Here is a 17066-nt window from a genome sequence, read left to right as displayed (position 1 = left end):
CAAGTCCTACAGGCAGATTGGGCACTGCCTGATTCCTCCACTGTCCCACCAACAAAGCTTCGCTCTTAACCCAGTTCATCCATACAGATGAGGCCTTTTCATACAGAGACAGGGTATCCTATAAGTATTGAACATCTCCCTGACTTGAGACAAAAATATAAACATCATCTGCATAAGTAGAAACAGTAGAAGGACAATCAAGGTCAGATGACCCAGGCAGTGAGAGACCACTGAACTGACCTCTCAACCTGCACAGCAAGGGCTCAATAGATAGTCTATATAGTTGACCTGAGATACGACAACCCTGTTTTATCCCACGCTGCACAGGGATTGGCTGACTCAGCCCTGTCCCCATTTTCCACTGAGCACCATTATACAATAAACCAACCCAAGCCAGAAAACCATCACCAATAACAAAAGCCCTGAGTGCAGAAAACAAATAAGAGTGATCCACCCTGTTAAAAGCTTTTTCCTGGTCCAAAGAGACAATACCACAATTAACATTATAAGATCTACACACACGAATAACATCTTGAATAAGGAAAATGTTATCCATGATTGTCCTGTCAGGTACACAATAAGTTTGATCTGTGTATACAGTTATTTCCAGGATGTCCTTGAGTCTGTTTCATAAGGCTCTGAAAAGCACCTTATAGTCTGTACAGAGGAGGGCAACTAGTCTCCAGTTCTTAAGTAAAGCCAGGTCTCCTTTTTCGGGCAGCAGGGAAAGCACTGCTCACTGATAGGAGACAGGAAGAGGTCCTGTTCTGAAACACTCCATTTTTTATTTTCCACTACTGCCAAAAGCACTCAAAGCACTGGCAGAAAGTTCTGTCTTGCAATAGTTTGTTGTTAAAAATCCTTAACCCCTTCACCTGGCAAAATGATCAAGTCTATGCTGACAAAGTGGTCTTATGTTACTGTAAACCAGTCTGGTTCTAAAACTTGAGGAAATGTGGATCCTGTCCAGTCTGGCTGCACTCACCATGTTATTTCTGACCCTCACCCATGTGTATTGTCTGGATATACACATGGGTGAGGGTCAGAAATATAAGGGTCAAACATAAAAATGTTTGACCCTTACAGCCCTGAGATGACTGTGGTTGGGGTTCCTCACTTGTCCTGTCAACAGTAAAGTCTACAGTGCAGTTGAAATCCCAACCAATGATTAATCGATCCTGATGATAAATCCATAGCTAATTTTTTAGCTTGGTGAAAAAACCTGCACTTTCTGTTCCTTGATTTGGTGCATATATGTTAACAAAGCAGAATAGAGTTCTTTATTTCTGTCCTGACAATCAGCAGCCTACCCTTCACTAGTTGAATGGAAGAAAGAACAGTTGCATTTACAATTGCATTGAGCCCCAACATAAACCCCAAATTACCCCGTCTATTGGATTACTATGTGTCTCTTGCAAAAACAATACATCAATCTTTTTTTGAACAGAGACTTGAGAGATTAAAGCCCTCTTATGCCTGTCTCTCACACCATTAACGTTCAGAGACCCTATTGTCCACATTGAGAGGTCAAAGAAGAGAAACAGACAAGAAACAAGCAAGAAACAGTAAAAAAAAAGAGAAACACTGTGTGATACATGATCATCATAGCTACTTTCTAGTCTTTGCAGCAGTTGGATTTTTTGCTTCTTTTCTCAGAGTTGTGATATGCTTTTTGAGTCAGAAACGTTTCTTTTCATCCAAAAGGTCAAAACCAATCAGTTTTTTCATTACGCCAATAGATGTGATAAATTAGTAAGTGTCTCTGAAGTAATCATTCACTCTAAAAGACTTTCCAAATTTTTCATCCAGAAGTTGTTCTTTCTTCTAAAGAGTAGAGGTTTGTGTTCCTGTTAGGAGTTTCACAAATAGATACTGTATCTGACTCAGTCATACTACGTTTCTTCTCCTTCACATGATACCTGGCTATTGAGCACGCCCCATCCTTCATTGGTGATCACAGTGTGATTTCTGCCTGCAGAACTTGTGGAAGCTGCTCCCTCAACCTTTTCCTGTGATTGTACCTCAGTGCCTGCAGACTGAGAGCTGCTCAGGTTCTATGCAGTCACAGAAGTGTGTTATTTCTCAGCCTGACTCTGTTTCTCCCTATTTAAATCATTATTCTCAGAATGAGAATCAGTGGCACCGGCTGCCACATCCGTAGCACCGTGATCCACCACTACACTCCTCGGCGCAAGTCTGCAGCCACCTTGCAAAGAGTGAGACTGCCCTACACATCCACCTGATGTTTATGCAGACACCCAAGGCGTCTCTGACACACATCTCCACTCTTTAAAACATTTCAACTGTCCGGAGCTGGAATTAACCAAATAGCCATCAACGTGATTCACTCTGAAAGATATCTCCAGTGTTTGTGAATGCGAGTCCAGGAACATGAACACCTTCCACCTCAGAGACTGAACATGCTTCAGTTTGGGATCCTTACATCCCTAAGAAAAAGCTTACCTGATCATGCACATAGTACAGGGAAAAATCCAAAAACAGGGACAGAAACAATTCAAAACTCCACACCACTTGCACGGCCACTCACGCTCACAACACAAACAGGAAATGGGAGGAGAGGAAAGGAAAGGAAAGGAGAGGAGAGGAGATGACTGGCGATCAGGGGAGAGGAAAAGAGATGACTCGAGAGGGGAATGTAGGACCAGAGGAGAGTAGGAGAAAGGACTAGAGAGAAGAAGATAAAATAAGAGGAGCAAATGAGAGGAGAGGTGAGCGGAGCATACGCCCTTGCTGCCCACCCAAGTTTACTTGTAAAGATGAAAATAAAAACAACAATTTGCTAAACCTTGGCTACAATATCTGGACTTGTCTTCATATAACATTGCATAGGTTTCTGTTTATATGTCCCTAATCTCTGCCATTACATAGAATGAAACAAGAAATGGTAAAAAAAAAACATAAAAACAGAGCAATGTATTACAATACACAATTCGACATTTTTGTAAAAAATAAATAAATAAAACGTTCATCCCATGCGCTAGTGAATTTTTAAATACTTCAGAGTGGCAGGAAATGAGTTTTCATATTTAGAATTTTTTTTGGGTGGCGGGGGGTGGGGCAGACCCCCCAGAAGATTTGCCCCCCCCTCAGTATTGACTCCATGGCTACATGCTTGCTGCAAAATATCACTACCAGTCTTGGCTTTTAAAATCTATATCAGTTGTACCATATTACTGTATATGTCATGCTCTGAGTTGATATTTTAGCATCAGGTCACTAATAACACAAACAAATCCCCAAAAGGACTTCGGAATACATATGGGTGTTGCATTTTTGCATATTCATCCTGACTTAAATTGTCTTTCATGGGGCGGCTGTGGTGCAGGAGGTAGAGCGGGTCGTCCACTAACCGGAAGGTCGGTGATTCGATCCCCAGCTCCTCCTGTCCGCATGTCAAAGTGTCCTTGGGCAAAATACTGAATCCTAAATTGCCCCCTATGTATCACTGGTGTTTGAGTGTGTTTACAGAAAGCGCTGTATGCATAAAAAAGAACGCTGTATGAACGTGTGTGTGTGAATGGGTGAATGTGGCAGTAGTGTAAAGCGCTTTGAGTGGCCAATAAGACTAGAAAAGAGCTTTATAAGTGCAGTCCATTTACCATTTACCATTTCATCCTCAAAGATATCTTAGATAATTTTTAGACCAAATAGCTTTGGTCACAGGTCTATCAAAATTTCATTTCACCCAGACTTGGTGGATCACAGTTTAGCATTCCACTACTGAATTGTGTCTGTCCTGACAATGTGTTCATACAGTATCTTCTAATTTCTCCTCGTTGGTTTCTGTAGTAATCCAGTTTGGAATGGTGACCCTTTTCGTGGCCTCCTTCCCTCTGGCTCCACTCTTTGCTCTTCTGAATAACATCATCGAGATTCGCCTGGATGCCAAGAAGTTTGTTATGGAGCTGCGCAGGCCAATTGCAGCCAAAGCCAGAGACATTGGTAGGTGTTCACTGCCCCAACTGCAATAAATAGGGAAGCAGATCACACAAGTCTTACCCAATATGCCGTTTATTCCCCTAGATGTTTTCAGCTACAATACCTTCACTGTGATGAGGAGCCTGATGGTAAAATGGTCTTCACTTCACTGTGGATGGGCTCTCGGTGTTAGAAATTACACTACCTCACACAAAGCAAACTTCGTCCTCAAATTTTGACTCAAATAAAATTGTTGATGTCATTACTGACCAAGCTTTAAAGGATAGGTTCTTCCTGTCCAGACTGGCCATGAAGTGATAACTTCTTAACAAGATTTCAGTGTAACAGGTGGGGGACAAAGTCCACAATCTGTGTAAAATGCATTTTAAAGTTCAGCTGAAGACAATATGTGGCTTCAGCAGTCTGAACCAAATCAAGTGGGTATTTTCTAAAGTTACTATTCCTCCTCTCAAGCAGTCTGAGGTAACAAAAAGGGGTTAATATTGTACTGAGAAAAATGTACCTTTAGAAAGTATTTTTGCAAAGAATGAGGCCCGTGGATTTTTCCCCTGTCACTTAAGATGGAATAATGTTAGGGAGGAATGTCTTTACTACGAGTATGAACAGGATAAATGATAAAAGCACCCAGGGCTTAATTTGATCCTACCAGGATCCTTGACCTCCCAGGTTTGGCCGGCCCCTATTTGAATGGATCCAGTACCTCCTTTGTCACTATCAAAATCTGTAAATAGATTTTGTGTAATATTTAATGTAATCTATTCCTTCATTATTTAATTTCCCATTGAAATTACTACAACACTTGTTTGTCAATTTTGCATTTTAAATCTGATTAAAAATGAGAGAGCGAGAGAGAGAGAGACATCAATCACTCAGGTCAAAATAGCAAAAACAATCAAGAGAGAGAGAGTCATCAAGAGAGAGGGAGACATGTAAATAGCTGTTTCTACATGCCTCCCCCTGCTGATTTTGAGTGATTATTGTGACTGATTATTAAATGTAAATATATAATGCCTTATTTGTGATGACAGTTTTGTTTCGTTTTAATTCTTAGCACCTAGGCACAGCATCGTGGATTTTTTGATACGTTCCATGATTTTTTCTCTCCCCTGACCCGCTGGAGCAGCACCCTCTGTGTTCTGGGACCTCCTGAGTTACAAATTAAGCATCGACAGTAACCAAACCAGTTTCAACGTACATAAAACAAAAATGTTAGTTTGACCTTTAACCGAAGGTGCTAACAGAATGAAGGCCGTGACTCTTTGACATCAGAGCATCAGTGCCCCAGACATACAGTTTATTTATTTATTTATTTTTAATAAGAAATGGTCCCTGTTGTAGCCTTATTACCGCACAACAAACCTTTAACTTGATGCTAACACTGCAGAGGATGACAAGTCTCAAGTTTCAAATATCAATAAGTACAGAAATGACCTGACGAATGGAAATCACTCTCAGAACCTATGGTACTAGTCTCAGTAAAATAAAGAGCAGTTCATAGTTAACATGCACCTAACATTCCTAACCACTCACCTTATCACTCCTACAACACAACACACAGTGAAGTCTTTCCACCTTTAGTGGAGTGGGTGCTTATGCCATCTATTGGTGGCTGCTTTGTACTGACCCTGTACAGTATTTTCATGTTTAAACTGCTGTTTTCTCTGTTTTTACCTTAGTGACAGGTCTGTCTTTCTGCAGGTATCTGGTACAACCTCTTGAGAGGCCTCAGCAAGGTAGCAGTCATTGTTAATGTAAGTAAGTCTTATATATCTTTACAGACACTGTACATTTGCAAACCCAAAACATGCTAGAGTTGATCGGAAAAATGCTGTAACTCAGGTGTGTCCAAACTTTTCATGCCAGGGGCCACATGTATAAAAAAGTCGTGTTGTACACTTGAATCAGCAGTAAGATGACTTTATCACTCAGCAGTAAATAGCACCCCTAGTGGGAACAGTGATGAGTGAGGTGTATGTCCTGTAGTGGAGATTCAAAGTACATCAGGGAGGAGATTGACAGTCATCTTGGACCTCAGTCTGCTCTTGTTCAGTGTTATCAGAGAAAATGGAAGTGGACTCTGAGCATCATTTGGCTTGGAGCCTCATCTGGGGAAATCTGGACATTTCAAAAAACCCTTGTAGATTTCTGAAAGTTGGATCTGCTGGTGGAGACTTCAGAAAGTGTCATTATATTACATTGCAGTAACTGCATGTCCTTCTATATCTATATCAGCAGAGAAGGGATATGACGAGAGGTTTGTTTCCTTCTCTGTGGCAGTGAAATCTTAAAGCTGGTTAAATTCTGTGATGAGTGATATGAGCACAATCACATATTTCCCCATTTTCACAGAGATGTTGGAGTTTGGGAAACTGGAGATAATTTCTTACAGAGGTGGGAAATGTGAAGTGTTGTCATCACGAAGTTGAAGTTTTACAACAAATGATTTCATATGTGCACGCATTTGTAGCCCATCTTTTACTCAGTTCAACAAGGCTATGATGTTTCTCTGTCAAAAACCTGCAACCTAATGTGAATCTGCCACCTCTCCCGTGGGACTTAAATGCAGCTTTTTTACTGAAGACAGCCTCAGTCAATCCGTCCAAATGGTCCTGCTGAGTGTTATTTCCTGGTATCTTACTGGTGAGATGCGACACCAATGGACATCCTCCCTCCCCCCAGACAGGCTCAGACAGGCATTTTTTAATTGTTTTTTTTGCACAATTCTATACCACTGCAGCGATTTATTGATATATTTTATTTAATAGGCAACATGGGTAGGCACATGTGCTTTGGTTGTTGGGATGAACAGCAGGTTCTGAGGACCTTCTGTGTCAAGCAGCCTGTCGATTTGTACTTATTCTCTTGTATGAGCACCATAGTGCTCATTGTTACATTTTTTACATTTTGAGTACCAACAGCCTAACAGAACTCAGTGGCATTATTCCAGGAAACACAAGTCACACTATAATTCATTCAAGACTGTTGATATTTGAATTCAACAGCAAAACAAATACATCCCTCCCTCCAGTGCTCCTTTAGAAGCTCCACCCCCCAAATTAAGGATGCGCATCGCCAAGGAAATGACACAATGGCAGAACCCAGTGCGTCTTATATGGTATAGAAGTGGATACTCATAGCTGAAGCAAAATAAACCTCATAATATAAAATGTCATCAAACAGACAATATGCACACAAACACAGCATCCAAAACACAACAGAGTAAAACCTAGTGAGAGCTAGTTGCTTCGATTGTTTTAACAAAACTAAAAATCGTTAACAGGCTCTAAATGTAATGTAGATACTCACAACTCACCACATCTTGGCAAATTAGAAAGCAAGCTGAATGTCTGTGGGCAAGTCATTGAGTGATTCAGACACACAAATGTGAGACCGGTACCTGCCTACTAACTAACCAGATGGGATTAGCTATCACAAACATTAGCAAACGGAACAAAACAATGTTGACCTACTGGCTCTGTGAAACAGCAAAATTAACGTTTTACACACCTGTCAAACAGGAACAGAGCAACCTCCCCATCTGTCTTCGTGCCTCTCAACTCTCGGCTGGAAAACCTTAGCAATGTTAACACAGCTCTTCGCCCTCACCTGATCATAGCACTTTCTTTTTCAGTTTTTGTTCTTCTGACCCTCTCCTCTTTGGCAGTTTCTCGGCCATCTCTCCTTCTTGACAATAGGTTCCTCCTGTCCTCCTGTCCCTACTGCCCCCTCTCCCCAATCTCCCCTCTTCTCTTCTTTTTTCCCTTGTCCTGTGCCTGAGTATGGTGTTGCGTGGCTCGGTCTGAGCATTTTTGTTTGTTTTTCCATTTACAGAGCCAGGGCTGTGTAGGAACACTGGATTGTTTTTCAGCACACATAGAATGGACAGCTAGCGGACCGTGAGGAGATATTCACTGAATTTGACAAAAAGTGTATTGGATTAGAATCGATGACTATACCTTTAAAAAATTTTATTTATTCAGTGTCACCTTATGGAGTTCTTTTGTCCTGTTAATCAAGAAATGCAGGAGGAGTCTGAGTTTATTTCATTTCATGAAGACAGTAAATGATAAAAAGTTTTATCTCACTCAGGCCTTTGTCATCTCCTTCACCTCTGACTTCATCCCTCGGCTGGTCTACCAGTATATGTACAGCCCAGATGGCACCATGCACGGCTTCGTCAATCACACTCTGTCTTACTTCAATGTCAGTGACTTCCAGCCAGGCACAGACCCCCTGCAGCCAATGCACCTGGGCTACAAAGTAGAAATATGCAGGTAAGGTTTCACTTTAAAGGCAGGTGCTGTTGATTTTGGAAATACACAGAGTCTGCTTAAAGTTGTGTATTGGGACAATATTTGATGTTTTTAACATTTGCCATTCTCATACCAAGAACTCCCATGCAATACTTATCTACTTATTAATCTCTCATATTGCAATTACATAAGTGTATGTACAATCATACCGTGTCATTATTTCTTATTTGTGTTGATTGTTGATTACCTTCATTTTTATGGGGAGTATAAGAGGTGAAAATATGGACATCTGTCATATGGTAAAGCATCAAATGAAACCTTTCTAAACTTTCTAAATAGATCACGGGTTGCCACACTTATGCTTTCTGTTTCCAGGTATAAGGACTACCGAGAGCCTCCGTGGTCCAGCACGCCATATGAACTTTCTAAGGAATTCTGGGCCGTTCTGGCAGCCCGACTTGCCTTCGTTATTGTCTTTCAGGTTCAGAATAACACACAGATATTAATATCAAAGCACACATACTGTATGCCTCTACATGCTTTCAAACACGCATGTCACTCACTTTCGTGATTCGTGTTTTATATAGGCAAAAAAAACAAATAGGCAAACACTTCATTCATATTTAATGGACTTATGGACTCTGAGTGAAATATGAGGTAATTAATTGAGTGAAAATGTAATGACTCTTGGAAAGTAATGGCTTGAACCTGGCCTGTGGCTGTCTGCTTCTCCTCCTGACAGAAATATAAGGGAGATGCATTATAATTTGTTGTTTATGTTGTGTTTATGTTTTTAAAAAATACTATCTTTACCAAAAAAATAGTGACTCAGAAGTATTATTTTGTAGTTCAACTCCTCCTTTTTTATTTCAACTTTGAATTAGTAGTTTGGAATCTCATAATTATGAAAGTATGGCATTTCAAGTCAAATTGGTTTATTTATTGAGCACATGTGAAACAACAAATGTTGATCAAAGTGCTTTCCAATGAGATAAGAATCACAATCAAATAGAATTACACACATAATTATGAGGATCAATAATAAAGTCATAATTATAAAACACAGGTCAGTTTTTGAAAATTTTATTATGACACACTAAATAATTGACACAAAAATCTAAGTCACAACTTCGGTTTACTATGCTATAAGTGGGAGTTAGTCGTGAGACTTTAATTTTTATCATTAAAAGCTTTTAATCTACTCATTTCCCTGATAGAAATGGTTGTCTATTGCTGATATACATGAAAAAAAACTTGAATCTTATTATAACTTACAAAAGTTGTAATGCTGTATTTTTTTCATTGATTCATGGCTTGTTTTACCTGGATAGCTTGTTTAAATCAAGAAAAAGCTTGAGTCCAGCGCTATATGTAGTATAAATCAATAACAGAATAGTTTTATTTCTAGAATACATTTTTAGAAGAGCAGCAAAAAGCACTGGGCTTGATGACATTAGCTACCTGATCTTTTGTCCAGTATGTTTTTCTCTGAGTTATAGATTAAATGTGAGACTATTTAACTTTTGAGAGAAGAAACAACACATCCTCTTCTTACAATCAGGAGCACACTGTTGCTTAATTCAGTACACTCAGGAGTTTTAAAGACACAGCCTTACTTGGTGTGGTATGACCAATAGCTTATGGTGGCTAAAGTCAGCAAAAATCTAAAGTTTGCGCACTATGCTTGACTTGACTTGTACTGCCGTTACACTATGGTTCAGCATGCACAGAACATTTTTATCAGTTATCACAAAAGTAAAACACTGTAGCATGTGGCCACTGTTCAGCTAAAGTTAAATAGTCTTGCTTTAATGTTACTATGCCTGTGGTTCTTTGCATTAAGGAGATGTCCATCTCTAAGGTGTTCCAATCTGCTCTCTGTTCACTCTGTCCTGTGCAGAATGTGGTGATGCTTATGAGTGACTTTGTGGACTGGCTGATCCCAGACATCCCCAAGGACATCAGCCTCCAGATCCACAAGGAGAAGATCCTCATGGTGGAGCTCTTTATGAAGGAGGAGCAAGGCAAAAGACTCGCGGCACGGGACACCTACAACCAGGACAACTGCAACTCCCCCTCGTCAGCCAATCAGAGCCCACCACAGCCCCGCTCGCGGCCCGTCTCACACGCTAACTGCTGTTAAACTGGTAGCTGCTGGGATCTAAGAAAACAAGCGGAAACAGCAACAAGCAAACAGCAATACCCATATACAAACTGTAAATACGTTTATCAGCTGCTCATAGCTAGCTGGTAAAGGTTAAGATAAGTTTCCATTAACACATGATCATTTTGTAATAAGTAGCAGCGCTTTTGCTGCATTCACGTTGTTTGGGAATATTTCCAGGAATGACCTGACGGTTAAAACCTCAACTTTGAAGAAATTGGCTGTTTGCCTCTTTTCAACACTTTCCCCATGTTAATTTAGTTAAGTTAACATTGTACAGCAAGCCAGAAATTTCATTATCAGCCATTAACAAAAAATCTAGCAAGTAGTTAGAAAATACTCTGCCACAGGATTTATGATCACAAAACATTATTTGTTTGATATAATTGAAAGGAACAAGCCATTAGCTTCATTTGACTCGGGGGAATTGACTTGTTGATGAGAACATTCAGGATGTCTGAGAAAATAGTGCCAAACCTGCAACCTAGTGTGAATCTGCCACCTCTCCCATGGGACTTAAATGCAGCTTTTTTACTGAAGTCAGCCTCAGTCAATCCGTCCAAATGGTCCTGCTGAGTGTTATTTCCTGGTATCTTACTGGTGAGATGCGACACCAATGGACATCCTCCCTCCCCCCAGACAGGCTCAGACAGGCATTTTTTAATTGTTTTTTTTGCACAATTCTATACCACTGCAGCGATTTATTGATATATTTTCTTTAATAGGCAACATGGTTAGGCACATGTGCTTTGGTTGTTGGGATGAACAGCAGGTTCTGAAGACCTTCTGTGTCAAGCAGCCTGTCGATTTGTACTTATTCTCTTGTATGAGCACCATAGTGCTCATTATTACATTTTTTACATTTTGAGTACCAACAGCCTAACAGAACTCAGTGGCATTATTCCAGGAAACACAAGTCATACTATTATTCATTCTGTGAACTGGATTTAAAGCTGCATTTGGCAAGATTTACAGTATAAACAAAATGATGTCATGATGTCATGCTCCGTCTGACCTAGCTGAGATGCTGTAGATACTCACTGTTTGTGCTGTTTACCCTTACATCGGATATTGGGGAGAGACGTCTTTCTACACACAGTCATAAAATGACAGTAATTTCAATATTGTTTCTTAAAGCTGCATTAACTGATTTTTCTTCTTCAGCAGAGCAAGCTAACACTGAAATATCACCTTATAAATTTTTTTTTTGGTACAAATGTTAGCAAATAATCATTTACACATCCAATACAAATCAACATTAGCATTCATTTGGAGTGTTTCAGTCCACTGCTCACTGTCCTTTTAGCTTAAAAGAGGAGCAAACGATTATGGAGTAAGACTGTTGATATTTTAACTCAACAGCAAAACAAATACATCCCTCCCTCCAATGCTCCTTCAGAGGCTCCACCCCCCAAATTATGGACGCGCATCGCCAAGGCAACGACACAATGGCAGAACCCAGAGCGTCTTATATGGTATAGAAGTGGATACTCATAGCTGAAGCAAAATAAACCTCATAATATTAAATATCATCAAACAGACAATATGCACACAAACACAGCATCCAGAACACAACGGAGTAAAACCTAGCGGGAGCTAGTTGCTTTGATTGTTTTAACAAAATTAACGTTTTACATACCTGTCAAACAGAAACAGAAACCTCCACATCCGTCTTCGTGCCTTCAACTCTCGGTTGGAAAGCCTTAGCAATGTTAACACAGCTCTTCGCCCTCGCCTGATCATAGCAGTGCCATTTTCAGTTTTTGTTCTTCTGACCCTCTCCTCTTTGGCAGTTTCTCGGCCATCTCTCCTTCTTGACAATAGGTTCCTCCTGTCCTCCTGTCCCTACTGCCCCCTCTCCCCCATCTCCCCTCTTCTCTTCTTTTTTCCCTTGTCCTGTGCCTGAGTATGGTGTTGCGTGGCTCGGTCTGAGCATTTTTGTTTGTTTTTCCATTTACAGAGCCAGGGCTGCGTAGGAACACTGGATTGTTTTTCAGCACACATAGAACGGACAGCTAGCGGACTGGAGGGGTTATTCACTGAATTTGACAAAAAGCGTATTATATTTGAATCGATAACTATACCTTTAAGAAGCCAGGTATTTCTATCTGGCTCTTTGATTTCTGATTAACTTATAACAAGCTAATTGATAACTATCAAAACAGCTGCTGGGAACAAAGTTTATGTAAAGAAGTCTGCAGTCCATAAAACCAAAGCAATGAACTGAAAGACAGTAAAATACTGTGTAGAGCTGAGGGGAACTGCAGGGTTGTTGATAATTCTCTTTAGGTTTGTGTTTTAAAATGACTAGTGCAGCTATAAAACTGTTACAATCAACATGACCCCAAATGAATGATAATGTTGCTCTGTGTCTGGTGAATGTATAAATGTCATATCAATCTAAAAGGTGATAATATGTCTGTGTCATAAAACCCTATATTGTTAAAATTTTCAGCTTAATTTATTAAAAGGTTTTGCTGCTCAAATATTTAATAACAATAATAATCAACTATATTTGTACAGCACATTTCATACAAAACATGCAGCTTAGTGCTTTACATTTAAAAAGGAAAGAAAAAAGGGAACAGAATAAATCAAAAGCAAACAGGTAAACATAAAACTGCTTAGCGTTACAGTGAAAGCCAGGTATTTTAGAGATCAGCTTATAAGAACATTTAAATGCATAATCAACTAAAAAAACACATTTAAAGGCATAATGAAATATTTAAAAACAGCATTTGGGACACCATGTGAAGCATGCACATCATAATAAGTGGTGTTAGAAGAGGGCTAGGTTAAAGAGATATGTCTTTAAGTGCCAGTTCAAAATTTCAGCAGAGCCTGCCACTCTAATATCTTTGGATATGCTCTTCCTACAGTGGCCCCCCTGGGGTCAGCTGAGAAAATGTTTTGTGGGGTTCAGGGTAACTAGAAAGCCCTCAGTAGAGGATTTAAGGGCTTGTGAAGGAACAAAAAATCTCAGTAGGGACTCAGTGATTATAGAGTAGGGACTCAGTGATTATAGGCCAGTCTTCAGCTGTTGAGAGCTTTAGTGTGCAAGTAGAGGGACTTTCAAATCTGTTCTAAAATATAGCCAGTGCAGTGTAGCTAAGACTGGAGTGATGTGTTCTCTCTTCTTTGTTTTTGTTAGCATTCTAGAAGCAGTGTTCTGGATAAGTTGCAACCTCTCAATGGACTTTTTATGGAGATCAATAAAAAAGTGCATTGCAATAGTCTAGACTACTTGAGATGAAAGTATAAATATATTTTTCACTATCTTGCTGGATCAGGAATGGCCGTACTTTTTGAGATGAAAGAATGCCAGCTTGGTCACTACATATATACTGTACACCTTTATATATAACTTAGTCGGAGTCTAAATTAACACCCAGACTTGTTACTTCTGGTTGGATCCAGGGAGTCAGATTACGAAGTTTTTTAAGAAGTTTGTCCCTTTTACTTTTGGGGCCAACTAAGACCCCGATTACACCTAGTATTAAAATGTGATCTATATCCAGACACCTTACCCAGATAATAAACAATGCAATCTTGGCTTTGCATGTACACCTGGTATTTTTAAATGCGTCCTCATTAAACTAATTCAAATCGGATCTCTGTCCTTTGGAGAAAAACCTGGGTGTTATTTATTTGAGGTGTTGAAAGAAATGCCACATTATTTTTTTTAAACGTAACCTTCTGTCAAGTTCAAAACATGTTAACGAGTTATTCATTTATCCTATGTTAACAAATGCTGATGTTGCTACATGTTCTCGTTATGAAAATAGCCCAATTAAATTTTAATGTCAGTGTTAGCAGGATAGCACACCTTTATTGTTTGAAGTGGAGTCCATGTTATTGTCGCTGGCTGGCTCCACACTGGCTAACGTTAAAGTAGGCAACGACGTTGCACAGTTGCATAGAGTCCTTTCGCCCTCCTCTGAAAATGGGCAAGTTATCCTAGACTGCCCACTTTTGTTATAATTATCATTAGCTTTATGATAAACCACCGTTAGATGTTTTATTTTCCATTGGCATTGCAGCCAGGTTCTTCCATTTGTTTTGAAATGTCCTTGCAAATGGACCTATTTCTGTAGGAACTGTCCAGTTTTGCTTGGAAAGCACTGTCACCCCAAAACCCCATAAACATCTTGTTTCCTCATGGCTCCAGGGACACGCATCTTCCTTTTCTACCAGTCACTATAACCCTTATTACCTTCTTTCTTAAAATTTTTCATCAATTTAGCTAACTTCTGATGTGAGGAGCACTCAGTGGTATTTGCAGTCAGAGAGGGTCAGACGTCGGGTCAGAGGTCAGAGCGGGAATAATGACATTGCATAGGTACGGATGGCATGTTGTACAGATTGCGTTTACACCTACCTAAGATACAAACACAATGCAAGCCGGGCTACCTCCAGAAGTGGTTAGGCAGATCCAGCCACATTCTGATCACAATGCATTTACACCTTGCATTAACATGCATTTTTGCTTAGGTATCCGGATACAGATCGCATTTTAATGATAGGTGTAAACGGGGTTTAATACAAATTCAGTATTCTCCTCATTTAGTTTTAGAAAGTTATAATCCATCCATTTATTTATTTGACGACAGGCGGGCAGTGAGGGAACTTAAAGCATCTACATCACTTGGCTCAACAGATATGTACAATTGTGTATCAGCACTGTAGCTATGGAAGCTAACATTATCTTCCCTGATGATGATGAAGAAGCATGTATTGTGAGAACAACAGAGGGGCAAGGCAGCTCCCTTGTGCAACACCAGAGGTTATGTCAGGGGAGGTTTCTTTGACACATGGTCCCCAAGAGAAACATACAATTTTCTTCTTGTAATGTACGTTCAGAGCCAGTTTAGAACACGTTCAGAGAGACCAACCCAGTTCTCAAGGCGGTTTGGGAGAATGTCCTGTTCTACTGTGTCATTGCCGCACAATAAATGTAAGAGAACCAGAAACGGTACCCTACCTGGCATCAGAACTAAGTCTCAGATCATTAACTCTGTTTGTGAGAGCAGTCTCTGTACAATGATTAGCTCGAAAATCTGATTGAAACTTCTCTAGAAATTGTTTTCATTTAGAAAGTTGTTTACCTGGTGGAATTTTGTTTTCAGGTATCTTGCTTAAGAATGAAAGGTTTCATGTATGTTTAATCATTTATGGGACAGGTGTGCTGACAAATTTAAGGCTATGCAAAGAAAATGGTAGTCATGTGTGTGTCATAGTGTTTGCCATCATACTCATATAATGTCAGAAAGCTGCATCTTAGAACAAGTGTGACTGAAGAATCTTGCCTCTATATTTTAATTTAAAGGGACTTTGCATTTTGTTTTTGCTGAAGTAGGAGACGGTGTTACTGACTCTCATACCCTGCCTTACATACTCCCAGCTGCACCGGGGATTCAAACAGTTGACCGATCATCTTCTCTAAACCATTACTGGCTCATTTAAGATTTCCACAGTGTTTCAGTCAAACCAGGAAAGGCAGCACTGTTACAATATAATTATCTTGCCTTATATTAACCTTATAAATCATTTGACATTTTCCTAAAGCTGCAACTCTTAAACTACTCAAGCACAAATACAGAAAAAAATATATTTTTTATTTATCAAACTGCAAATACATAAGTGGGAGTGACTGGATATCACTTTGAAGAACATACATGTACTGTAGACCGAAATGTGCATTTACTCGTACATTCTACAGTCATCCGTGTGTCGGATCCTGCCCCCTGCTGTAGATATTTTAAACTACCCCAAATTTAAGCCCTCACCCAGACTGGTAGAATGTATTAATGCATTTTTAATTTTCATTAATGTATAATGGCTTTTAGGTCAAAATGTTGTATATGTATTTTTTGGTTTGTTTTCTAGTTTTTTTTTTATGACAAGGCTTTTTTAAGTGCATCTATTATGTTGAAAGGGTTTTATCAGCCCACATGGGACCACTGTTCTATCAACTACGGACTTTCACAATGACAAGGATATACTTTATCTAATTGTCTTAATTTTCATTCTTTATTTACTGTACTAGTAACCATCAATGTGGACCTCTTTCAGTGTATCTGGAAGGATACCTTGGAAAACATCTTCCAATGCAGCCTTCAAAGACATTTTGTCACAGTAGACATTACTTCTTTCTGGGATATGACTTGCTTGTTTGAGCAAAAACTGCACATTTACTTTTTTAGCAAATCTTAACACTGTTAATACTGTGTATGTAAGTAGGGTTAGTATTGATATTGAGTGATCAATTACGAAGAATATTTCCCCTTAGAATCTCTTATAACCTGATGTCACATGTGAAGCCCGTCCCTGTCCATGTCCCTCATGATATGTGTTCTTCCTGCCGTCTGTGGCCATGGTGTATTTACAAGATCAATAAAACACTACAAATTTTGACATCTGTTATAATGTATGTCAATGCACATTTCACAACATGCATGAGTGTATATGCATGTATAACAGATGTGTCTGTCTCTGATATTTGGAGTCTTTTTTCTTTAAACTAACTACAAATAAATGAGTGATGAACTACCTGGTGTGCGCTTTATTAAAAATTCCTGCATTTCACTTAGTTTTGGTAGTTTGATTAATTGCAAATCTGGACCACAGTGTTACACTTTAATAAATCTAGTACTTAAAGAATAATAATGAACTTGGTTATTGTGTTCTAT

General features: G+C 39.4%; 1 protein-coding gene across 4 annotated transcripts in view; it reads left to right on the top strand.

The window, feature by feature from the left end:
- The window catches only part of ano1a (anoctamin 1, calcium activated chloride channel a), a 97771-nt gene extending 80845 nt beyond the window's left edge, over positions 1-16926 (top strand). For 3 of the 4 annotated variants that reach the window (XM_040129839.1, XM_040129835.1, XM_040129836.1), the window contains 5 exons: positions 3811-3963; positions 5659-5711; positions 8050-8234; positions 8589-8694; positions 10114-16926. In XM_040129839.1, coding sequence (XP_039985773.1) covers positions 3811-3963; positions 5659-5711; positions 8050-8234; positions 8589-8694; positions 10114-10356 — 740 coding nt within the window. In that variant the 3' untranslated portion in view covers positions 10357-16926. The remainder of the gene's footprint in view (positions 1-3810; positions 3964-5658; positions 5712-8049; positions 8235-8588; positions 8695-10113) is intronic. The other variant, XM_040129837.1, reaches the window with a different exon arrangement.
- Positions 16927-17066: the final 140 nt, after the last annotated feature.

Source organism: Xiphias gladius, chromosome 1, assembly GCF_016859285.1.
Source record: "Xiphias gladius isolate SHS-SW01 ecotype Sanya breed wild chromosome 1, ASM1685928v1, whole genome shotgun sequence".
NCBI classification, from domain to species: domain Eukaryota; kingdom Metazoa; phylum Chordata; class Actinopteri; order Istiophoriformes; family Xiphiidae; genus Xiphias; species Xiphias gladius.
Note: the sequence above shows the minus strand (reverse complement) of the source record. Positions and strands in the feature narration are given on the sequence as shown.